The 23962-nt window shown below is 51.8% G+C and overlaps 2 protein-coding genes and 1 non-coding gene across 4 annotated transcripts in view; 1 reads left to right on the top strand and 2 right to left on the bottom strand.

Moving 5' to 3' along the window:
* GGA1 (golgi associated, gamma adaptin ear containing, ARF binding protein 1) overlaps positions 1–6860 on the bottom strand; it is a 21459-nt gene extending 14599 nt beyond the window's left edge. The window contains exons 1-3 of one of the 2 annotated variants that reach the window (XM_027107585.1): positions 6428–6860; positions 2422–2506; positions 1081–1156 (exon numbers count right to left, since the gene is read on the bottom strand). In XM_027107585.1, the coding sequence (XP_026963386.1) occupies positions 1081–1156; positions 2422–2506; positions 6428–6470 (204 nt within the window). In that variant the 5' untranslated portion in view covers positions 6471–6860. The remainder of the gene's footprint in view (positions 1–1080; positions 1157–2421; positions 2507–6427) is intronic. The other variant, XM_027107586.1, reaches the window with a different exon arrangement.
* A 13338-nt stretch (positions 6861–20198) lies between these two features.
* On the bottom strand, positions 20199–20270 carry TRNAG-ACC (transfer RNA glycine (anticodon ACC)). The gene has a single exon. It is a non-coding gene; the product is annotated as a tRNA-Gly (tRNA).
* A 3541-nt stretch (positions 20271–23811) lies between these two features.
* Positions 23812–23962, top strand: part of LGALS2 (galectin 2) — a 1777-nt gene continuing 1626 nt past the window's right edge. Inside the window, exon 1 of the mRNA XM_027107576.1 lies at positions 23812–23894. Within this exon, the coding sequence (XP_026963377.1) occupies positions 23827–23894 (68 nt within the window). The 5' untranslated portion in view covers positions 23812–23826. The remainder of the gene's footprint in view (positions 23895–23962) is intronic.

Here is a 23962-nt window from a genome sequence, read left to right as displayed (position 1 = left end):
ATCAGAGGACTAACGTGTATTTCAGGGGAAAAAACCCACCCAAACCCTAACATGTTAAAACAAATACAGAACTATTAAAAGGAAAACTGTTTATCTACCACCGTTTAAAATCAGCTTTGCTCTATGGTTTGTTGCTATCTGACCCATGCTTGGGGGCCACAACACTGCACCCCCTGCTCTTCTGCTACTGGCTCAGCTTTGAAACCTCTGGCCTGAGCCCAGTTGTCACCCCTTGCACCCCTGTGCTGTCCTGTGCCTGGAGGCCATCGATGGGCTGGCCCGGCCCGGCCCCGTAATGCATCTATAAACACGGAGCTCTATAAACACGAAGATTCCTGGATGCATATACTATAGGGGTTCTGGGCGGCGGGTCTGGGGTGGGGCCCTGATTCAGCCTCCTGAAGGTCTGAGGCACAGCTGGAGCTGGGAATCCCTAGCCCGAACAACCTAGGGCTTCCTCCCCACAAGCAGCCTAACTGTGCAGGGTCTGGGGTGGGAGGCCAGCCCACCGGTTCACTGGGTGCCATGGGACCCTCAGGGGCTGGGCCACACCCCCATTCAAGGCCATCTGGGCACAACTCCCTTGGGCTCTAAAGAAGAACTTGGGGGCTTCCCTGGTGGCGCAGTGGTTAAGAATCTGCCTGCCAATGCAGGGGACACGGGTTCGAGCCCTGGTCCGGGAAGATCCCACATGCCGCGGAGCAACTAAGCCCGTGCACCACAACTACTGAGCCTGAGCTCTAGAGCCTGCGAGCCACAACTACTGAGCCTGCGTGCCACAACTACTGAAGCCTGCGTGCCTAGAGCCCGAGCTCTGCAACAAGAGAAGCCACTGCAATGAGAAGCCCATGCACCATAACGAAGAGTAGCCCCCGCTCACCACAACTAGAGAAAGCCCACGTGCAGCAACGAAGACCCAACAATGAAGAGCCAATGCAGCCAAAAATAAATAAATAAATAAACTTATTAAAAAAAAAAAAAGAAGAACCTGTTGGGACCCCAAAAACCTCAGTCTTGGCCCCCCCGGTGCCACCCACATGGTCAGGGGACAGATGGCACCGTGCTTCCCCTTCTCCTCACCGTCAGGGCCTGGATCGCTTCCCACTCCTGCGGGGACTGGATCTTGTGGGCCAACAGCCGGGTGGCAAGTGGAGGCCTGGGTGAGAGGAACAGCAGAGAGCCAGACTAGCCATAGAGCCCCGGGCACCCCAGGGAGGGCGGCCACCCTTCCCCACTGGAACTGCGGCCGGCAGTGGCTTCTCCAGGACACATGCAAGGGTCCAGCTCCCTCTCCGGACGAGGCTGGAGACTGTGGCACCAGAGGGCAGGACCAGGTAGGGAGCGCAGGCTGGGGACCTTTGAAAGGCGCGAGCTCAGCCTGTTGGCTGGCTTTACTGAGAACTGTGACCTGCCGTGCCCTTGGCTTGCCGTAGGGACAAGTACGGAGAGATGGCCACAGCCTTCAAGGGCCCAGCCTGGGAGCAGAACATGACAATGTGCACAGAATATTCTGCTGGGAGAAGTCACGGTGGCAATGGTGACATCATCTACCAGATCATGAAAGACCTGTCACCAGTGACAGTAACAGCTAACACATACGGAGCACTTACGATGTGCGAGGCACCTCGCGTCCATTTTCCTGCCTAACCTCCATGAGAGCCCCCCGAGGTAGGCAGCACTATCACCTCCACTTTACAGTCTCAGAAATGGGGGCTCAGAGGCATCTAGTTACTCGTCCAGGCGACTCAGTTAACAGAAGGGATGGGACTGTCACCTGAGCAGCTGGACTGGGGAGCACACACGTCACGCTGTCTGCACGGCATCCCAAGTGGAGCGTCTATGCTAATGGGGTGCGGCAGAAGTGAAGCACACTGAGCTGTGCTCCCCAAACTTCAGTGCCACCTGGGGAGCCTGCTAACAACGTCTCCGCCAAGCTCCCCGCCGGGCAGTCTAGTCCGAGTCTGGGTGCAGCCCACAAACGGACATTTTTGACAAACACACTGGGTGATCCTAATGCAGATGGTTCTGATTCTTCCTTGAGCAAAGGGCCTGCTGGCCCCTCCCAGCTGGGGAGCACGCAGTTCTCTGGGAGGCCCTCCCCAACAAAGCACGGGTGCGGGTCAGGCAGCCCTGGGCTTCATCAAGCCCGGGACTACCTCCTCCTCTCTACGAGATCTTGGGGCAACTGCTGAGCCCCCCGAGCCTCGGTTTCTTCACCTGTAAGATGGGTCCAGCAAGGCCCACCTCAGAGGGTGGCACACAGTGGCACTGAGTACAAAGTGTGCGCTGCCATTGTTAATTTGGGAGCACTTAAGAGTGGAAACTGGGTCTCAACTCATCCTCGTCTCTGCCCAAGGCCAGGGCCTGGAGTGTGCACGGCAGGTGCTGAGTGTGTGAGTGAAAGACAGGGAAGCCACCTACCCCTCAAAGTCCTCGTTGAGCTGCTCGCAGAAGCCGTTGATGCTGGCCCAGTGCAGCTCCTTGTTCAGGGGGTTTGTGGCTCTGTCTGGAGGAGAGAGGGCCAGTGGCCTGGTGAAGGGATCCCTGCCTCTCCCACCCCCTGCCCTGGCGCATGGCTGAGCATGCGAAAAGGCCTTCCCTGGACTCCCTGCTCCGACGGCCCCAAGACCCCAGCGCTGACGTCCGTCAAGTCAATGCACAGAGGAGCTGCCGTCTGCGGGCTTCTCCTTGCAGCTTCTCCCCGAAGGGCCCCGTGTCTAGAGATTGTGCTCAGGGGTCGTTCCCCTCCCGCATTGCCCCAACCCCTGCTGCTGTACGCCTATCTGCACCTCCTCTGATTCTGCTCCTGAAGTGTCCCCATAATTCTCACAGAATTTACTCTCAGAGGAGATCCAGAGGTAAGGGAAAAAAGCAGTAGTTCCAACCTCAAGGAGCTTTGCAGCTGGGAAGTGGGCCAAGGTCAGCTAGGTTCTCAATAGAATGTGACAGAGGGAGGCAAAGGAGCCGTGGGAACCGGTAACTGGAGGAGGGGACTCAGGGGAGCCTGGAGCCAGGGCAGGCTGCCTGGAAGAGGCAACACAAGAAGCACTGGAGGGACTTAACCAGGCTGGGGATGATATGCCTCGGAACAGCTCAAGGGTTGCGGGTGAGAAGAGCTGTGGATAACAGCTCAGGGCAGGGCATGGGGGACCTTGGGAAGGAGTGCGGCTCAGGTATCGCTTCCTTCTTCCCTAACAGCGCCACCTGCCCGGGGCAGCACTGCCGAGGCAGCTCTCTGCTGTGTCCCCCAGACCCGACCTGCATCATGGGTCCAAGTCTGCCATTGCACCGCATCCCAGCCACGTGTGCACACGTCCGTAAATGCACACCCAGTAAATGAGTGAATGGCCGCGGGTTCAGCTGCAGGCGGGCAGGGGGAGGTTCTGGGGGAATCCGAATCCAGGAGTGGGTAGTGGCCAGGAAAGGGCCAACGGGAAGGGGTGGTAAACAAAGCCAGACGGTACCCCCCGACCCCCAACGCTGGTGAGACAACAGCTAAAAATAAACAACAAGGTCCTACTGTATAGCACAGGCAACTGTATTCAATATCCTGGGATAAACCACAATGGAAGAGTATAAAACAAGAATGTATATATGTGTAAAAGTGAGTCACTTTGCTGTATAGCAGCAATTAACACATTGTAAATCAGCTGTATTTCAATAAGACTTTTTAAAAGCCCCCAAAATTTAGTAGGTCACTTAACTTCCCCGAACCTCCATTTCCCCATGTGTAAAGTTGGAGCAAAGTAAGAAATGATTTGGGATGACAGCAACTCTATCCAGGGTAAGGCGTGGGGCAGCCGGAGCTGGATCTTCATCGCCTCCCGACAGCCTGTCTCCAAGCGTCACCCTGTGCTGGTCAGTTCTGCCCAAACCTGAGGACGGAGCCGAGGGTGTGGAGGGCACAGCCCAGGAGGTGGGACACGGAAGGATCTGTGGTCAGGAGGAGGCTGGGGACTCGGCCTGTGACGCCTGCCTATTTGGGGCCCTGTGCTCTGGCGGGAGGCCTGGAGCCCTAGGATCCCAGTGCCTGGCAGCCAATCATTCAATTCATATTTATTCAATAAATATTCTGAGTGTGGGACCACAGCAGTGAACAAGACAAAATCCCTGCCCTCTTGGAGCTCACCGCCCAGCAAGAGAAACACTGACTACTCAGATAAACAAACAAACAGGATACTGTACACTGTTGCAGAGTGCTATAAAGAAAAACAGAGCATTAAAAAAAAACAGAAAGAAAGAAAGAAAACCAGAGCAGGGAGAAGGTATAAAGAAGTGTGTGTGGGGGGCTGCTTTCTGGGAGGGCTCTCAGAAGCACAGCTGAGCAAAGATCTGAAAGAAACATTTCCTCTGTGCATATAAATCTCTGCTCCAGGAGCCCTGCAGAGCCCGCCAGTCCCTGGGAGAAATGAAGCCCCTGCTGACCACCCAGGAACACCAGAAACAGCTGCCCCCCCATCTACTCTGCCTCCCAGCCTCCCAGCCTCCCAGCACGGCCAGAGGCTGCTTAGAAAACTAGAATGGGGCTGGATATCGCCTACTCAATGACATCCAGCCGGGGGACCCTAAAACAGGAAGTCCCTTAGAGTGTCAGAGACACATGAGTCTGAGTGAGGACAGAGAAACTGGTTCTAGAGCCCGCTCCTAAGTCAGAAGCCAGTGAGGAAGAAGTAGTGGCATCATGAGACACCTTCTCTGCATCTGGTTCAGAGCGAGGGCCTCTGGGTCCAAGGAGATCTGACCAACCTCTCTGGCCCTGGCTCCCAACTCCCAGCCCTCTCACCTCTACCTGGGGGGCGCACTTTCCCCAGCAGGCAGCAGGGTAGAACACAGAGGGAAGGAGGGAATTGTTTCACAACAGGGCATGACTCCACCCTGTCACTCTACAGTGGTGACAATGTCATCAGTTACCCACCAAAAGCTACTCTTCACCTCCAGTCACTGCAAGGTAAGAGCTTACAATTTTGCTAGGGCACAAAGGGCAAGGAAAAGAGAAAACCCCATCAGCCGCGATCTATCAGAGCCTAGCCTCCTGCCAAACCTGAGGGGCCTGCCTCCTGTCTGTTTTTCAGATCAGACTCTTTGGCCTCTCAGAAAATCCCCACTGTTGCTAAACCTGACACTGTTCTGTAGCACCCACGGCTCAAGGCTTGCGGCCTGTCAGATCTGTCAGCCAGGGCCCTGCCCATCCCCCCTAAGTTACTGCTGAGACCTGGACACTTGTGGCGTTCCAGAACAGTCTCCACGGCCGCTGAGTGCTTCCTTTCCATGCCCTCCCCCACCACTGGCCAACTGACTCTGAAACATCCGTGGAGACTGGAGACGGTGTGCTTCTGGGACCATCCTCAGGATTCAACTCTGCACAAGACTGGCTTAAAAGGGGCTGGTCATAATCCCAAATCACCCTGCGCAGCTCCCTGGTGTGCCTGGAGTCAAGGGGCTGAGATGAAAGTAGACCCAGAGGACTCTCTGAGGCCCCGGTACAGATGTGACCTGAATGGGAGCAAAGACTTGGGAGGGAGCTGTCCCTAGTCCAGTGGGGGAAGCAAGCCGTGCTCTCAGGAACAGAGTCCAGCAGTGGGTTATGAGAGCCGAGGACCTGCAGTGTGGGACATGGAGGTCAGGCAGACAGTGTGAGGGCTAGTACTCAGCTTAAGTAGTAGGATATCGTGTCTGAGGAGACACAGGAGGAGATGCAGGGAGGAAACTTAGCAAGGGCTAGGAAAGGAGTCTTTGGTGGGGGTGCAAACTCTCAGGGTCTGGACTGAGGGTAGTGATAGAGAACTTGAAATCGCTTCTGGAGTCTGAGACAGGACCCTCCCAAGCCTGTGGGGTTTGGGGGTTTCTCACTATGTGGCCAGAGCGCGGGGGATTCGATGGGTTAGTGGGTCCTACCTTCCAGGGCGGGGGAACGAACAAATGTGAGTTGCAAGCTCAAGAAAGGGATAGGAGAGAGTCACGCCATGCAGCGCCAGAGAGTGGAGGATTCGGGGCTCAAGGGGAGCCTGGCCCCTCGCTCCCGGGTGTGAGGTGCAGCTCTCGGGGCCGCTCGCTTGCTTCCTCCCTGAGTCCAGGGAATGACTTGGGTGTCCGCTCCGCGGAAAAGTCTGGGCCCGAGAGAGTTGGAGGCTGCTCTCTCTATCCCGGGGGTTCTGGGCGCAGAGCCGGGCGCAGTTCACTCCTCCCCGGGGGTCGCGGCCCAGCAATCGGAAGGGTGGGCGGCGCCTGCTCCCATCGCCGGTCCGCGCAGCTGGTGGGGTCCCCCTTAACCCCAGGGTCGGAGGTATGGGCTTGGGACACCGCCCCTACCGGGCCGGGGCAGGGCGTGAGGAGGGGGCGCCGCGTACCCCGCCCCCGCCGGGAAGGGGCCCGCCTAGTGCCCCCGGTTCCGGTTCCGGTCCGGCCCGCGCCCCTCCCGGACACTCACTGATTCGCGCCTCCAGAGTCTCCGGCTCCATCGCAGGCTCCATCCGCCACGGGCCCCCAGCCTCGGCACCGCCCCCCGCCCCCCGGCGCTCTCGCGGGACCTCCTCGGCACCGCCCTCCGCCGATTAAAGGGGTAACGTCCGTCCCGACGCGCGGAGAAGAGCATTCGGCACCATAGAGACGCGAACGAACTCGCCTAGAGCGCCACCTGGTCTCCCAACCCCTCCCCCAAGCGGCGTTAACATCGTGGGAGGGACTCGCCGCCTGCCTTGGTCACAGCGCTCTGGCCGGAAAGGAAGCCGAGGGACTTGGGGCTGAGGGCTGCACCATGGAAACCCTGCGGGACGCTCTAAGTCGTTCTGCGTCACGGCGATGCCTATGATCGCTTCCGGAAGAACTTTACGCGGCCATGTTTTTGAGGGGCTCTGAGATCACTTCCGTATCCCTGAGCGGGTATTTCCGTTTAGATGCAAAAGTGGGAGGGTCCCTTAAAACGGCAATGATGTATGTTGGCCGCTGTGAAAGTAAGTCAAAGTTTGAGTGCTTACAGTGTTCCAAGTATTGTTTTAAGCACGTTTTTTTCTTTTTTACGCGGGCCTCTCACTGTTGTGGACTCTCCCGTTGCGGAGCACAGGCTCCGGACGCACAGGCTCAGAGGGCATGGCTCATGGGCCCAGCCGCTCCGCGGCATGTGGGATCTTCCCGGACTGGGGCACGAACCCGTGTCTCCTGCATCGGCAGGCGAACTCACAACCACTGCGCCACCAGGGAAGTCCTAATCACTTTTTCTACATTTGTCTATTTACTCCTCACAACATGAACCAGGTAGTTTGAGATCACAGAAGTGGCAGAGCCGGAACCCTGTACTGCATTAATTCTGCAATCATTTCATGCACTCTGTATTCGCCTTTTTCTGGGACAGGCGCTGGAAGAGAAAGGCAAGGCCAGATATTTATTACACAACGTGGTAGGGGAAGCCCACGGGGTAATGGCAACACAGGAGGGGCCCTCTATCCCAAACTGGGGTGGGGTGGGGGAGGGGCTCTCTTGTCAGGGGAGGTTTCACAGGGGAGGTGATATTTAGCTGAAAGACATAATTCTCCAGGTAAACCTGGTGTGAGAAGATATTTCAGGTGGAGGGAACCAAAAGTTTCAGGGCTCACAGGAGAGAAAGAGTATGATGAAGTCAGATAATTGAAAGTATTTCAGTACGGCTTCAGAGGATGTAGGCCTGGAAATACGCTGGGGCAAGATCACCCAAGTCCTGCGTTTAGCCTTTTTTCTTGTGAACTATGCTGGAGGTGTCCTTAAAGAGTTTCACGCGTAGTGGTGACAAAGTCAGGCTTTTGTTTTAGAGAGGTCCAGGCGGCCACAGTGGGCGGAAGATATTGCTGGGTGCCAGACTGAAGTCAGGCAGGGAAGAATGAATAGGCTTCCTAGCCTCAGTGCCTTTTCTCCTGCCGTTTCTCTCTCTATTACAGACCCTTTTCATCTGTTTTCCCACACGCGGCCCAGGAGAGCCCGGTTACCGGCTTACCCGGGTCCGTTGCATTCTGTCGCCCCCTGGCGGCCCACCGGGGAACTGGCCCGTGGTGTCCTCTCGAGCCTCTTGGTCTCCGGCAGGGTTAAAGCGAGACCGAAACAGAGAATCTGGCGATTCTGGTTCTGCTCAGCCGTCGCCCTGGCAAGCGACCTCGATTCACCTTGCAGAACGGAACTGACCTCATTAGGGAGTTGAGAGGCATGTGCTGGGTCAGTTTTTCCCTAATCTCAACCATTCAGCCCGCTGGGACGCTTTTCTAAATTCTCCCCCACGGGCCATTAAAATTATAGAGGAAAGTGATATGTATGTTTATTGCATTCCTCAATAAAAGCTGTAACATAATATGTACTTAGAGCTCTTTCCCTTTGTTTCTTTTATTACTGAAATGAATTATTGCAGAAATAAAATGCAACCGCATTCACCACATTGATTTAGGGGCATATACACACTGTCAAGACTCACTTTTTTTTTTTTTTTTTTTTTTGCGGTACGCGGGCCTCCCACTGTCGCGGCCCCTCCCGTTGCGGAGCACAGGCTCCGGACGCGCAGGCTCAGCGGCCATAGCTCACGGGCCCAGCCACTCCGCGACATGTGGGATTTTCCCAGACCGGGGCACGAACCCGTGTCCCCTGCATCGGCAGGCGGACTCTCAACCACTGCGCCACCAGGGAAACACTCAAGACTCACTTTTTAAAGACGACATAGATTTGACCAGGGTTCAAATTCTGACTTGACTGCTTTCTAAACTGTATGATCTAGGACAAGTCACTTAGACACTCTCCATCTCAGGCTGCTCATCTGAAACACGGTTGTGAGAATTCAGTGGAAGTGTGTCTGCAAAGTGAACCCCAATAATTGCTCTCCACCCACTTTCTCTGCTGGACTTCTCTCCTTAGCACTTATCTATCCTAGCACTGTCTATTTCCTTTCTACATCGTGTTTTCTGTCTTCCTCCCCCACTGGAATGTAAGCTCGGTGAGGATGAGGAATTTCAGCTATTTGGTTCACCGATGTATCCTCAAGGCTTGAAAGAGTAACTGGCACATAGGTGTTCAATCAACATGGATTGAATAAATGAATAAGTTGAAACCGTTATTCATAAGCTTTATGGATGAAGGGGTGCAGGAATGTGCTCAACGTTGCACAGCGAGTGTGTGTGTGTGGGGAGCCAGATGGTACTTTTAGTGAAGGCTCTAGGCTCGCCTCACTGAGTCCTGGAGAGCAGGGATTGGTGAGGGAGTCAGGAAGTGGCTATGCAGGTAGGGCCTGGCCCAAACTGGGTGTCAGGGTAGAAGGTGTGGAAGGAAGGATCTGAGGATGGTGACGAAGGTGAGGATGGTGAAAGGAAGGAGGACCAACACAGGAAAGAGGAAATGCAGGAATTGGGCCTTTGGCCTCTGTTCCCTTCTCCACCATTTGCAAATGTGTTCCTTGGAGTGACTTGGGTAACCCCTAGGAGGGGGTGGGCAAGTAGAGCTGAGCTGTCCTTGAAGCAGCTATAATCAACTAATCCAACTGCTGGTTTTCTCTGAGGTGGCTACCTGTGTCAAAATCCCCTGGGGAACTAATGAAGAAGTCAGGCTCCTGGGCGACCTCATATTCAAGTAGGACTCCCGGGACCGTGGCCCAGGAATTTGCAGTCCAAAGTTAGCGTTATCCTATGCTCAGTCCATCCCCGGCTCCCTGAACCCCCTTTGCCTGCTCTGGTTCCTCAAAGACCTTAGATCCGAGATGTGCACGTCTGGGGTAATACAGACCCACCCGATGGCCTGACTGCACGGTGTGGATGATAACTGCAGCTTAGCGGGATCCTGGTGTCCGACCTTCCTCTGCCCCAGCTCTTCCTAACATCAGCCTCTCCCAGCTCGATGCTCAGGTATACCAGGTAGGGTCACACTCGCTGTGTGACTGCGTTGTGTGCCAACGGGGTTAGAGGATAAGGGGCTGGAGACTGAAAGGTCTGAGCAATCCCGTTCCGCCCCCCCACCCCCATCCATACCCCTTTCCAGCAGGTAGGAAGATCTGGTTTTTACAGAAGGGTGTGGCTACAGAGGCCGATATTATGACCCTCCTTCCACTGGCTGGAAGGAAACTAGAGAACACGGATTTCACCAATAGGAAGGCAATATGCAAATATTGCCCAGCGTTAATTGGCTGATGGACAGATGCGTACCATTCATTCTTGTGCTCTGAGACTTGGAGCTTGGAGCACAACTTTGAGGTAGAGGTTGCACTTGGAAGCAATTATTGAACGCCCACATCGTGCCAAGTCCTGTAAGTCCTGTGTCAGGGCGTACAGGGGTGAATAAGACCGGCAAGGCACCACCTTCGTGGAACTTACGTTCTAGTAAACTAATAAGAACATAAATAAATGAACAATTTGTTTTCTAAATTTCAGATCTGGGTGGTGCCACGAAGACAGTGCACCAGGGAGCTGTAACACCAGTGATGCTGTAACAAGTCCTGCAAGGGTGTATTCTAAGAGCAGCAGAGGAGGGCAAGACCAATTACCCTGGTGGTGGAGTGAGAGGTGCAAAGAGGAGGTGCCCTTGAGCAAGCAGCTACAGAAGGAGGAGGAATTTCCTCCCCTAGATGAGGGGGCAGCATGTGGGAAGTACATACTGAACTTTAGGAACCCCAGGAATTGTGAGGTAGATGGAGGGAAGAGTGTGCAGGGCAGGAGAGAGCAGAGTCATGTGACTTTGGGCAAGTCCTTTACCACCTGAGCCTCGGTTGGCAGAGGATTAAATATAATGTAGAACTCATAGTATATATGTGCACTCAATAAATGCTAAATAAAGAAAGCTCCAGGTGGTGACCACTACTGTCATACTGGGAGAGCCCCTCAATTGCGTTCCCTAGATTTAGGGCTTTGGTCCTACCCGCCTCTCTTCCCTTTCCCCCAAAGCTTATACCTTCAGGGCTTCTGTCTTCACTTCTCCCCCTGGAACTTAGCACACTGGCATTTTATCTTCCTGCCTCCCTAGGGGACAAGGACTCCAAGTAGAGCAGGAAAGACTTGGATAAGCTCCAAGAAAGGACTTCCTTCTCTTTCTTTCAGAGTTGCAGCTGCTCGGAGGAGGGGACAGCGTGCATTTCCCACAGATTTAGAAAATTCTGGAGCTGGAAGAAAGGTTTGCGATAACATATATAGTCCAGAGCTTTTTTTTTTAATTTAATTTTTTGTTTTTTAGATTTTTTTTTTTGATGTGGACCATTTTTAAAGTCTTTATTGAACTTGTTACAATATTGCTTCTGTTTCATGTTTTGGTTTGGGTTTTTGGCCACGAGGCATGTGGGATCTTAGCTCCCCGACCAGGGATCGAACCCACACCCCCTGCATTGTAAGGTGTAACCACTGGACCGCCAGGGAAGTCCCTAGTCCAGAGCTTTTCAATTTTTTTTTTTTGACAGATATCCAATGTAAGAAATGCACTTTACATCAGGACCAGCTGAACTCAAGTTTTATGGAGGCTGAAGTTTGTAAAATTTAGGGACCTCTTTAAAAAATAAAAGAATATGAAATTATGTATGCAAAATCAGGTGTTTATTTAGAGCAAAAAAATAAATTCCTATAAATTACAAACTTTAGAAGTCTGACTGGGATTTCCCTGGTGGTCCAGTGGTTGAGACTCTGAGCTTCCACTGCAGGGGGTGGAAGTTCAATTCCGGGCCAGGGAACTAAGATCCCGCATGCCGTGTGGCGTGGCCAAGACAAACAAACAAAAAATAAAAAGTAAAAAAAAGAGTCTGACAAACACCATCATCATAAAGTCAGAACAATAAGAAATTTTCACTCAACTACCTGACGTATTGCTTTACTACCTTTTTTCTGCAATTTGAGGATGCATGCTTTTCACATAGCAGTGACTTTCTTATATTTTCTATAAAGAGAAAGAAAAGTCAGGCTTCTAGCATGTTTGATCAAAATGTTTTTTGTTTTACTATTTTAGAAAAGTTTTTCTCAGCTTTGCAATCAGTTTTTGGTAATGTCATGTAAACCTAAAATGTTTAATTTTGTCAAATTTGGGAAAGACAAATTTTCTGTGTTGTTTCACTAGGAGCCACAGACTTTGTCAGAACAAAATGTGGTGTGTATGAGACAGAACCCCATGAGTCATGATATATAAAACATTTGAAGACATACACAGATGTACTTGCTATGTACAGTACTGTTATGGGTTGGTGTCCTACAACAGAGGCATCCTGGTTAATTCTATTGCACGTGATTCTCCCGCCCCCAAAAGAAAACAGCACGTGGTGCATTTATAATTAGATATGCTGTGTTATTAATTGTGTTCCCAACGGCGTGGACTTTTGCTGTAACTAGATCAGTGGGAACTCAATCCTCCACATGTAAGTTTACACGTCTGAGAATTGGAAGAGTTTTCCATAGACTAGCTTCTGGCTCTATACGACGCAGACCTGGGTTCTCCTCCACTGCCCACATTCTTCCCATGTCAGGTGCCTAGGTGTCATGGTGACGTAGTGATGTGACCTCTGTCCCTGCACCTTTATGTCAGGATACCAGGTGAATTGACATGGTGACTGGGTATGGGTGATTGGAGTATTTCTGGGAACCATTCCCTACACTAGGATGCTAGAACTCACCTAACTATTCTAGAAGTTGACTGTGAACCTTTTAACTATAATCTACTAAACTCAAACTAAATGTAGGTCCAAGTCAATTTCCCATTAGTTGGATCTCAGAGTAGTCGGACACAGCCTTTGGAAAGAGAAAAGTGTTTTACTGATATGGAACAGTCTTCAAGATATATTAAGAGAATAAAAGCAAGGTACGAGACAGTGCGGCACACTTGCACCTGTGTGGTGTGTAGGGTATCTCTGGAAGGAAGCAGAAGGGTATCTGCCTCTGAGTAGCTGTGGGGACCGGGGTGGACGGGGGACTTGCTTTTCCCTGTAAAGCCCTTTTGAGCTTTGCGAAGTGTTTTTTAAATCGCACACATGTCTTCTTTTCCTTTTCTTTCTCTTTTGTTTTTTAGATAAATGCTTAGCAGTTGACAATCTATTTTTCAACCTAATTTAGATTGTTCTCTTAGTGGCCAGCAGGGGGAGGCAAATGCTTTCTCTCTTTTGGAGAGAGGTTTTCCCCTTCTACAACCTTCGGAAAACATCATGGCTGTGCCCTGTAGCTGGAACCCAGACTCCAGGTGGGGTCTTAAAAGGAAAATAAGTGAAAATAAGTTGTCATTACGAACTCTAGGGAATCTCTGAATTTTAAACTAGCTTTATTGAGATATAATTCACATGCCGATCAGGAGCTGGGCGCAGGTGGGGATTCGCGGTTGGGAGTTGTAATCCAGGTGTTGCTTCCGTACTCCATGGATCTGCCGCATCGGCTGTGACCAGGCCATTAGGGCATCCAAGCCCCCACTGTCCACAGGAAGACTGGGTGCTCTGGACGCAGGGGGAGGAACCGGGCTCAGGGCTGAGGTCTCCTCCCTGTCCCCCAGGAAGGGCACTCCAGGGCTACCCAAGTAACAGAAACAGTTTGCTTTTATTGTTTAATTTCTAGAGAGATGTTCTCTATGGAAAAAATGTTCCTCTTGCCACTTATAAGAAGCAGAACATAGAACATTATGGTCTTTTGTGTAAATCCACCCAGTACCACATGTGCATAGGTAGGTATGACCCCGAGAAGGAGCCTCCCTGGTCCAAAGGACCTGGGTAACATGCTGGGAGGGGATGGGGGGAAGAGGAAGTGAAGGGGCAATGCACTACTGAATTGGAGCCACTGAAAATACCCCCCTTCTGAGCCCTGTGATGAGCGGTTCCTGCTGCTGATCTACCATCCAACCACCCATTCGTCCATCCACCCCTCACCCACCCACCCAACCACCTATTCACGTTTTCCTCCTCCCGTGCACTCATCCATCCATCCATCCATCCATCCACCCTTGAGTTAAGATCAACCTGATGAGGTCCAGCCAAGAGCTGAGGAAGAGTTCTAGGTGGAGGGAACAGCAAGGACAAAGTCTTGAGGCTGCAATGAGTTTGGCGAATCCACGGGTCAGCCTGGCCAGGGGGCATGTGTGATGAGATGAGGCTGCAAGGTGGACAGGACCGGATCAGCGGGACCTTGTCAGCCAAGGGGGGAGTTTGGATTTGTTCTAAGTGTGAGAAGAAGCCACTGGAGGGTTTCAAGCAGGAGAGTAGGGTGTTGTCATTGCCATTTTACAAAGACCCCAATGGGTGGTGAGAAGATTGTGGGGGCAGGAGCGGAGAAGGGGAGACAGTGAAGTGGCTGTGACCCACTCCTTCCTCCCACAAGGGCCCTCCCCAATTCCAGGGGAGGCGAGGATGACCCAAGAGCTCCAGTGGACCTAGGCAGTCCTGGAAGGATGCGTATTGGGAGTGTGGCCAGGTGCAGCCAGCAGCTGGGGTTCAGGGTGAGGCCACAGAACCTGGCGATCAGGTTAAACGAGGAAGATCCCTGGACCAGACGAGGTAAGAGCTCTGTGGATGTCCGTTGAAGGACATCTGGTCGGAGATGCAGAAGCAGGGCTGGACATCCAAGCAGACCTGATATTAATATTTAATAACAGCAAACATTTATTTATTCAGCTGAACATGGGTCGGTACTGTGGTTAAAACTTCACATACATTCTCCCTTAAGGCCCACATCTACCCTGTGAGGTGTGACAGTTACAGTTCCCATTTTGCAGATGGACCAGCTGAAGCCCAGAGAGGTTACATGACTCGTCCAAGGTCACACAGCTATAGACAGACCTCCCTGTGCCTGAGGCTAACACAACTGAAGAAAGATTGTGGGAATAAGAGGGGTTTTTCTCTGTATAGGGACTGGAAAGCACAGATCATAAGCCGTAGATCTGTCCAGGGGAAACAGGGCCCCGATCTTGCTGGTGTGATCACTTGGCCCCTTGAGATGGTACATCTGGCTGTCACCAGCGTCTTTCTCCTTACCCATCATGCTCTAGTCCCAGGCTCCCTGGGCTCTGGGAGGATGGACACTGGCTTCCCAAGGAGAACTGTCCTCCAGGGGCAGGGGAAGTGATGTGCTCACCAGCCAGAGTCCAGGCTGTCAGAGGCTGCTTGTCGCAAATTCGCTCCGAGCTTCTGCTCTCTCCACTGTCCTGGATACGTGGCTTCATCGTCTCAGGTGAAACCTCTGCCCATTTAGGAATCCTCCCTCCAAGCAAGGAAGGAAGACATTTGTTTCTTTACTTAATTTTTAGCGTCTATTATGCGCCCCACATGCTACAAAGGTTAACTTTTTTAATTTAAAAAATCTTTAAAAATTCTCACAATTGGGAATTCCCTGGTGGTCCAGGGGTTAGGACTCCCCGCTTCCACTGCAGGGGGCACGGGTTTGATCCCTGGCTGGGGAACTAAGATCCTGCATGCTGCATAGCAAAAAAACCCCCCAAACAAACAAACAAACAAAAATTCTCACAATCACCCCGTGAAGAAGATACTATTAGCTCCCTTTCACAAATGAAGAAACTGAGGCTTGACGTGACTTGACGTGGCTTCTCAGCTTGCGGGTGACACAGCCAGGATGTGTTATTTGCCTATTCGATGCCAAAAGCTTGGTGCTTTCCATGAGCCCCCCTCCGTCCTGGCACCTCCTGGTCTCAGAAAGAGGAAGTTGGAGAGGGAATGAGCAGGGAGGGAAGTGTGGACAGATATCACTGATGGGTTGATTTGTTTGTTCTTTGGGAGGAGAAGGCAGGAGAGGAGATAGGCAGGGAACCCACAGACCTCAGGACCAAAGTCCCCCAACAGCAGGAGGCCTGGTGGGTGACAGTTGCTGGAAGCCACGGGCCAAACTGTCCATTAAGCCCAGCAGAACACAGTGGCTCAGGCCCAGACAATTTTAGGGGCCCACCAAAATGTTTTAATCTCTTATAAAATCAGAAGAGGAATTCCCTGGCAGTCCAGTGTTTAGGGCTCCACGCTTCCACGGCAGGGGGCACAGGTTCCATCCCTGGTCGAGGAACTAAGATTCCATATGTCACGTGGTGTGGCCAAAAAAATAAAATCAGAAGAGAAAATGAACTTTCAGGTCGACAATAGTGTTTTAATAAATAACATTGAGGGACTTCCCTGGTGGCTCAGTGGTTAAGAATCCGCCGGCCAACGCAGGGGACACGGGTCGATCCCTGGTCGGGAGAGATACCACATGTCACGGAGAGCTAAGCCTGTGCGCCACAAGTACTGAAGCCTGCGCACCTAGAGCCTGTGCTCCGCAACAGGAGAAGCCACCGCAATGAGAAGTCCGCTCTCTGCCACTAGAGAAAGCCCTCACGTAGCAACGAAGACCCAACGCAGTCAGAAAGAAATAAATGAATAAATTTATTTATTAAAAAAAAATATATGTAACATTGATATATTTTTTCAATGCAGTCATAAAATATGATTAAATATATGTATGTTTACGTCTATGTGTACGTAATATATATTTTCTAATGGAGGAAGGGACCCATGAAAGCAGAAGCACCTCAGGCTCACAAAAGTCATGATGGGGCCCTGGGAGTTTGCAAGGAGAACATCCCCACAGGCCTGGGGCTCAGACTTGGCCGCCAGGTGGAGGTGAGCAGCCTTCCTTCCAGCTGACACAGGTAGGGCACTGGGCTCCTGATAATAATGGCAAATCTTTTCTGTTAATTATTAACGAAGTACCAGGCTTTGTCTCCCTTAATCCTCGCAACACTTATTGCTCTCATTTTACAGAGGAGGAGACTGAACTCAGAGAGGTTAGAACCAAGATTCCAGAGCTGTACTGACCTCCAGATGACATTGGAGAACGCCCTCGGCCCCAGGAATCTGGGACTTTCTGAAGCCTTCCATTGGGGTGTCGTTAATTATTTTCTAGTCATTTCCTGTGCCCAAGCTTGTCTCACTACTAGACTTGGCCTCTTTAAGGCCTGGCTTTATTTTGTACTTTTCTTCTATGGGGGCCCTCAATCCCATGCATTTGAATCAAGCCTTTTGTGCTTGTGTTCCATGAGGGAGACCCTGTGTGGCCGGCTAGGCCATGTCCTCCTTGGCACCTCAGAGTTGGACACGCCAGCAGCTTTGTTATGGCTGCTCCTCACTGTCGCCCCTCAGTGCAGCCTGGTGGCCTGCGGTACAATTGAGCGAAGGCAGATCTGTAAGCGCCCATCGTGAAATCCTGGGCACTTGCTTTTGTAGCCACTTTATTCACTTAACACTGTACCATGATCAAGGAACCACGGCCACTGAGGGTCTCCTCAAAGTGTGATTTCTGATGGCCGCGTAATAGTTCATTTATATTTTCTTTATTTTTTAATTTTAAAAATTTATTTATTTAGTTATTTTTGGCTGTGTTGGGTCTTTGTTTCTGTGCAAGGGCTTTCTCTAGTTGTGGCGAGCGGGGGCCACTCTTCATCGCGGTGCGCAGGCCTCTCACTGTCGCGGCCTCTCTTGGTGCGGAGCACAGGCTCCAGATGCGCAGGCTCAGTAGTTGTGGCTCACGGGCCTAGTTGCTCCGTGGCATGTGGGATCTTCCCAGACCAGGGCTCGAACCCGTGCCCCCTGCATTGGCAAGCAGATTCTCAACCACTGCGCCACCAGGGAAGCCCCTATTTATATCTTCTTAGCACCACTAACTTAGCCAATCCTGTAGTATTGATGTTTCACTTTCTAACTCTTCCTTGATGATGATGATGATTTTTGCTGTTCAGTCAGTCAGTCAGTAAATATTTATAAACATGTACTAAGTGCTGAGAACAACTTTCTGATCATCCGGCTTGATTCAAGGGTAACATTTGGAATATTGAGCAGAACATCTGAAAACCTACGAGAAGGGGCCAAAGTAGTAGGTAGAGGAAAATTCATAGCTTTAAATACAGTTATTAGTAAGAAGAAAAGATGAAAAGTCAATGAACTAAACATTCACTCCAAGAAGTTAGAAAAAGAGCAATAAAAGAAAAAGTAAAAAAAAAAAAAAAAACCCCTAAAAGTTAATTAGCATAAAAGCAGAAAATAATGAAGGGAACAAAACCAAGAGCTGGTTCTTTAAAAAAGACCAAGGTTGGGCTTCCCTGCTGGCGCAGTAGTTGAGAGTCCGCCTGCCGATGCAGGGAACACGGGTTCGTGCCCCAGTCCGGGAAGATCCCACATGCCGCAGAGCAGCTGGGCCTGTGAGCCGTGGCTGCTGGGCCTGCACGTCTGGGGCCTGTGCTCCGCAACAGGAGAGGCCACAACAGTGAGAGGCCCGCGTACCACACACACACACACACACACACACACACAAAATCTTCCATTGATGTAAAACATACACACAGAAAAGAGCACAATTCATAAGTGTGGTCATGTTCTTCTGTCTTTAAACATTCTTTTAAAACAAGTGAACTTTTAAGTTCTTTTTATTTTGTACTTTCTACGGTGGGCTAGAATTACTACTATCATCAGAAAAATGTCACCTGTACAAGGTGTAGTTTCTGTTGATTAGAGAGTTTCTGTTTATGAAGCCCTTTCAACTCCTTATCTTGTTTGGGTTTTACAATGGCCCTGGGAGAAAGATCAAGAAAGAATCAGTTTCCTTGCGAGGAAATCACTCTCATCTCGGGGCGGGCCAGGAACTCAATGTCATGTCCTCTGTGAGTGCTGCGCAGTGAGCCACCTGTCAGCTCCTGGCACAGAAGGGCCTTCAGCAGGGCTGGCCCACCGGCGCCCCACCCAGAGTGGCTACCACCAGCTCTAATGGAAAACTCTCAAGCTCGCCAGACCAGGGCTCTAGAAAAATTCTACTTCTGGGAATCTGCCTTAAAAAAGTTGTCATGATGTTGCCAGACGTTATGTGCAAATAATTGAATGCAGTAGCATTTTTAATAGCAAACACTTGGAATTAATGTAAGTGTTCAGCAGAAGGAAATAGGTTGAATAAATTTAGTCATTGAAAGGTAGAGTATTTCACTGCCATTAAGATATAGTTCTGAAATATAGATTTGTGGGCTTTAATGTTTACTGAATGAAGCAGGATCAACTATTGAATAGACAGCGTGTGTCTATGATATAAATCCATTGAAAACCGCATGGAAGGAAATGTGCCAATAAAATAAGCAGGTTCGGGCTTCCCCGGTGGCACAGTGGTTGAGAGTCCGCCTGCCGATGCAGGGGACACGGGTTCGTGCCCCGGTCCGGGAAGATCCCACATGCCGCGGAGCGGCTGGGCCCGTGAGCCATGGCCGCTGAGCCTGCGCGTCCGGAGCCTGTGCTCCGCAACGGGAGAGGCCACAGCAGTGAGAGGCCCGTGTAACGCAAAAAAAAAAAAAGCAGGTTCCATCCTGGCGGTGGGATTATGACTGATCGTATGTCAATTACATAAGTAGCAGGAGTAAAGAGCAAAGCAGGGAAATCCCATTACCCACCCCACCCTCCCCAGCCCTCCCACTCCCTTCCCTACTTAGTTTGTTATTGATACTTCTAGATGTTTTCTTTGAATCCACCATGTATTGCTTTTAAAACTTACACAGACAATCAGAAAAATCATGAGGTGAGGGGAGAAAACAAAAGACTCTCAAAATGAATCTGGACATCATAAAAGTATACAGATTTTTACCAACAAATCTCTGTTTCAGGATGAGAAAGTGGGGCTCAGGGCTGTTGGGTAGCCTGACAAGCTCACATGGTTTGTTCCCGCTCCTGGCGCCCAGTTCAGCGCTGCTTCTGGGTTCACATGCCCTCGAGATCTGGGAGGAGGCTGGGAAGCTGGGCTGGAGGGAGGCCAGGAGGATGCTCTGGGCTGAGTGGGCTGGGCCGGGGTGAGGAGGCTTCTGCCTGTTTGTTCTGGGTACCAGGAGGTGCGGATGGAGAAACACCCTGGCAGAAAGGACCAAAGTCCTCATTTATGGCCTTGGAGGAGTTAATGTGTAATATTCTAGGATATAAGCTGGGCTGTGTGGTGAGACCCTGAGCCCAGATCTCCGGGAGCCACCGAGAGCTGCCGTCAGGAGCCGCCACCATGTCGGTGAGGATGCTGGCTCCCCACTGCCCACCTCCTCCAACCCTCTGCCTCTTCGCCTGAGTGGGGGTGGGGTAGATGCTGGCGGAAGAGCATCGCTACCCCTCCAGCCTCCGTTTCCTCATCTGTATACTGAGGAAGTTGGACAGATCACCTCCACAGCCCACCCCCTTTTTAAAAAAATATTTATTTACTTGGCTGCGCCGGGTCTCAGTTGCTGCACGCGCGGGATTTTTAGCTGTGGGCATGTGGGATCTGTTCCCCAACCAGGGATCGAACCAGGTCCCCTGCATTGGTAGTGTAGAGTCTTAACCATTGGACCACCAGGGAAGTCCCTCCACAGCCCTTTAGCACCAAGGTCCTCTGCTCCCTCCACCACCGTTCTTAGCCTGTTTCTTTCCCCCTCTAGCCTCAGTTTTCTCATCAGTAATTTTCTTTTTTTGCCTATCCCCCTCAGCTTCTGGGATCTTATTTCCCCGACCAGGGATCAAACCCGGGGCCCCCTGCAGTAGAAGCGCTGGAGTCCTAACCTCTGGACCGCCAGGGAACTCCCTCTCATTAGAAATATGAATCGTTGCAATACTGCTAACATCTATAGACATCTTTAACCTCTTAAAGATGAAGAACTGAGACTCGAAGATTAACTTGCCCAATATCACAAGCTGTACATTGCAGGGGTGGGGGTTCTTTGAGGCCCCTCGCTAATTCTTTTATTGCAAACCCTGCTCTGCCATAGCCTCCTGTGTGGCCTTGGACAAGGTACTTTGACAAGGTCCCCTCCCTGAGCCTCAGTCTCCCATATTTGGGGAATTGGATCACAGATGGCATCTTCTGAGGATGGTATATTGGTTTCCTGAGGCTGCCTTAACAAATTGATTGTCTCGCAGTTTTGGAGGCTTGGGGTCTGAAATCCAGGTGTTGACAGGGACGTGCTCTCTCTGAAGGCTCTAGGGGAGGATTCTTTCACGTCTTTTCCAGCTTCTGTTGGTTGCCGGCAATCTGTGGCCATCCCTGGCTTGTAGCTGTGTCCCTCCAAACTCTGCCTCCGTCTTCACGTGGTCTTTTCTGTGTGTCTGTGTTTCCGGGTCCAACTTTCCCTCTTCTTATAAGGACGCCAGTCGTATTGGATTTAGGGCCCACCCTCAGCCACTACGACCTCACCTCAACTTGGCCCTATTTCCAAATAGGTCCCATTCACTGGCTCCGAGGAGACATGGTTTTCCGGGAGACAATATTCAAGTCAGTACGGGTGGGATGCAGGGTGTGGATGTGACTGGAGGGTCCAGCATGGATGGCATGGTGCTCTCCCCACCCTCTGCCTCCCAGGGAGGACCTTTGTGCCCAGAGACTTGCCCTACTTTCTCCTTCCCCTGGTCATCTCATCCCTCCCTTTTTTTCCTCCTTCCTCGGAGACCACCTAGTCCAAACCTCTTATATTAAAGATGGGGGAACCGAGGTTCAGAAGGCGGCACAGCTGGCCCCTAGTCACTTGGCCAGCTAGGGACAGAGCTGGCACTAGATCCCGACCCCTGACACCTGCCCCCACCCCGACCCCAGCTTTGCCTCCCTGTCTCTCTCTGGGCTTCAGGCTTTGTTAAGCAGCGGGGTCAGGCCCCCTCCCATGGGCATCCCTGTTTGTCCAGATACACCCCGAGCCCGGCTTTTCTCATGCCCCTGCCCTGCAGCAGCCTTGGGCTCTCGGGTTCTTCTGTTTGAGCCGGGCAGCCAGCAGGATGTACAGGGGCAGGGGGAGTGCTTCTCCCCATCCCAGTCCCACCCTGACTGTCCCAGGGTCCTGGTGGGTGGTGCACGCAACTAGGAGGAGACAGGAGAGTCCTCACGCCATCTGGTGGGGACTGTGCGTGCCGCAGGGCACACAGCTGTGAGGGTCTGCTTGGCGGCAGGGCACCCATGTTCTCCTTTGGGACGGACTGGATAACCTCTCTAAGTAAGGCATTCTCTGTCTATCTGTGAGAGGCTGAAGGAGAATTTTAATCCAGTCTGGCCGGTGATCCAGCTGTTACCCTAGGCGCCCATCTGAGGAGTTAGGTCTCCTGCCTCCGAATCCCACTTTCTCGAAGGCAGGGAGATTTCCCCCCACCCAGGGGACGTCTGGCCACGTCTGGAGACATTTTTGGTCATCACAGCTTGGGGGAGGGTGCTACTGGCACCGGGTGGATAGAGACCAGGGATGCTGCTCTACCACCTACAGCACACAGGACAGACCCACAAGAGTGATCCAGCCCCAATGTCCAGGGTGCCGAGGCTGGGAAACCCTGCTCTGAGGCATCATAGGGTCTGACGTGCTGTGATGCTCCACTCCCCCGGGCTTGCCAAGCCCTCTTTCAGGCCTTCCTTTTTAAAAAACTTTGTTTTATTTATTTATTTATTTAAGCTGCGTTGGGTCTTCATTGCTGCACGCGGGCTTTCTCTAGTTGCGGCGAGCGGGGGCTACTCTTCATTGTGGTGCATGGGCTTCTCATTGCGGTGGCTTCTCCCATTACGGAGCACGGGCTCCAGGCGTGCAGGCTCAGTAGCTGTGGTGCACGGGTTTAGTTGCTCTGCGGCACGTGGGATCTTCCTGGACCAGGGCTCGAACCCCGTGTCCCCTGCATTGGCAGGCGGATTCTTAACCACTGCGCCACCAGGGAAGCCCTCAGGCCTTCCTTTTAAAAGGCACTGCCTCCAGGAGAACTGGGCAACCCTACCCCTGTGCCAGCAGGGGAATATTGATCCTCCCCCCACGGACACCGCCCTTGACTTTCAGCAAAGCGCCCTGGTCCCACGAGTTGGTTCAGGGCTTCCCAGGTGTGCTCCCTCCAGGGAAAAAAAAAAAAAAAAAATCAGTGAACAGAAATCCCACAATGTAAACGTGTTCTCCCATAAAGTGTTCTAAATATTTGGTGGCTGCTATATCCTGTCTGGCCCAACCACACACCCTCCAACCATGGATGTGAAAACTGGACATTTTCTCAGGTTGGGATAATGAGCTTTGAAAACCCAGCTTCGAGAGCCTCCCTCTAACCGTAGTAAAGTTGTGGGAACCCCTGCTCTATGGAAATTCAGACAGTGCCAAGGTCGATGGAAAAATAGGAAGCAGATGGATACCGTAGTAGCAATAAATAAGCACAATGACCACAGTCCCTTGATGTGCTTTTAGCCCATGCCCTACTTGTGGGCTTCACAAACGTGAGCTCTCATCCTCCCAACCAGCTCAACGGAGGCGCTGTTAACCTCAGGGCCTCCAACAGCATCTGTCACACAGTGGACGCTCGGCAACTGGTTCTGAGTGAATAAATCAAATCAGCCCATTTTACAGGTGAGGAAAGTGAGGCAGGGAGAGGGATTTTGATGGACATGTTCAGACATGTGACTTACGGAGCTTTATAGATTCTTCGTTTGGGATGGGCCTAGACCTGCCTGTGATACAGTCATTTTCTGTCAGTAAAATGACTCCAAGTTCGTGCAAGAACTAAGCATATCCTTGTTTGGGGGGTTTTGCAGAGGGTGCTGTGCATCATCACTTGAACACGTTTGGGAACAGTGAGGTGGGCAGTAGTCATTCTATCCATGTCATAGATGGGCAAACTGAGGTTCCCTCAGCTGGGCCCTATGTCTCCAGATCTGGCTGTTCTTCAGGCCGCAGTGGATGAGAGTGAAGCAAAATGGGCAAGAGAGGGGCTCCGGGGAGCTCTGACCTGAGCACTCTGGCTCTTTCCCTTCCCAGCTCCGTGCTCTCACGTGGGCAGAGGGAGACTGAGGCCTGGGGCCAGGTCGGGATGGGATGATGCTGGTGAATGGGCTTCAGCAGCAGAAGAGCGCTGGGCACGTGTGTGATTGATTTGTGTGGGTTGTTTCTCTGTTGGTGCAGGGGAAATTTGAGATTATGAACATGGACATGAAGGTGGGGACAACCCTGAAGATCAAGGGCAAGATCGCAGACTGTGCTGATGGGTGAGCCAGTGGGGGGCAGGTGAGGCAGGACATGCTGATGGGTGAGCCAGTGGGGGGAGGGGGAGGCA

The sequence above is a fragment of the Aethalodelphis obliquidens genome, unplaced genomic scaffold, assembly GCF_003676395.1.
Source record: "Aethalodelphis obliquidens isolate GAN/ISIS:26980383/991018 unplaced genomic scaffold, ASM367639v1 scaffold8, whole genome shotgun sequence".
Lineage (NCBI taxonomy): Eukaryota > Metazoa > Chordata > Mammalia > Artiodactyla > Delphinidae > Aethalodelphis > Aethalodelphis obliquidens.
This window is presented reverse-complemented; position numbering and strand designations above follow the sequence as displayed.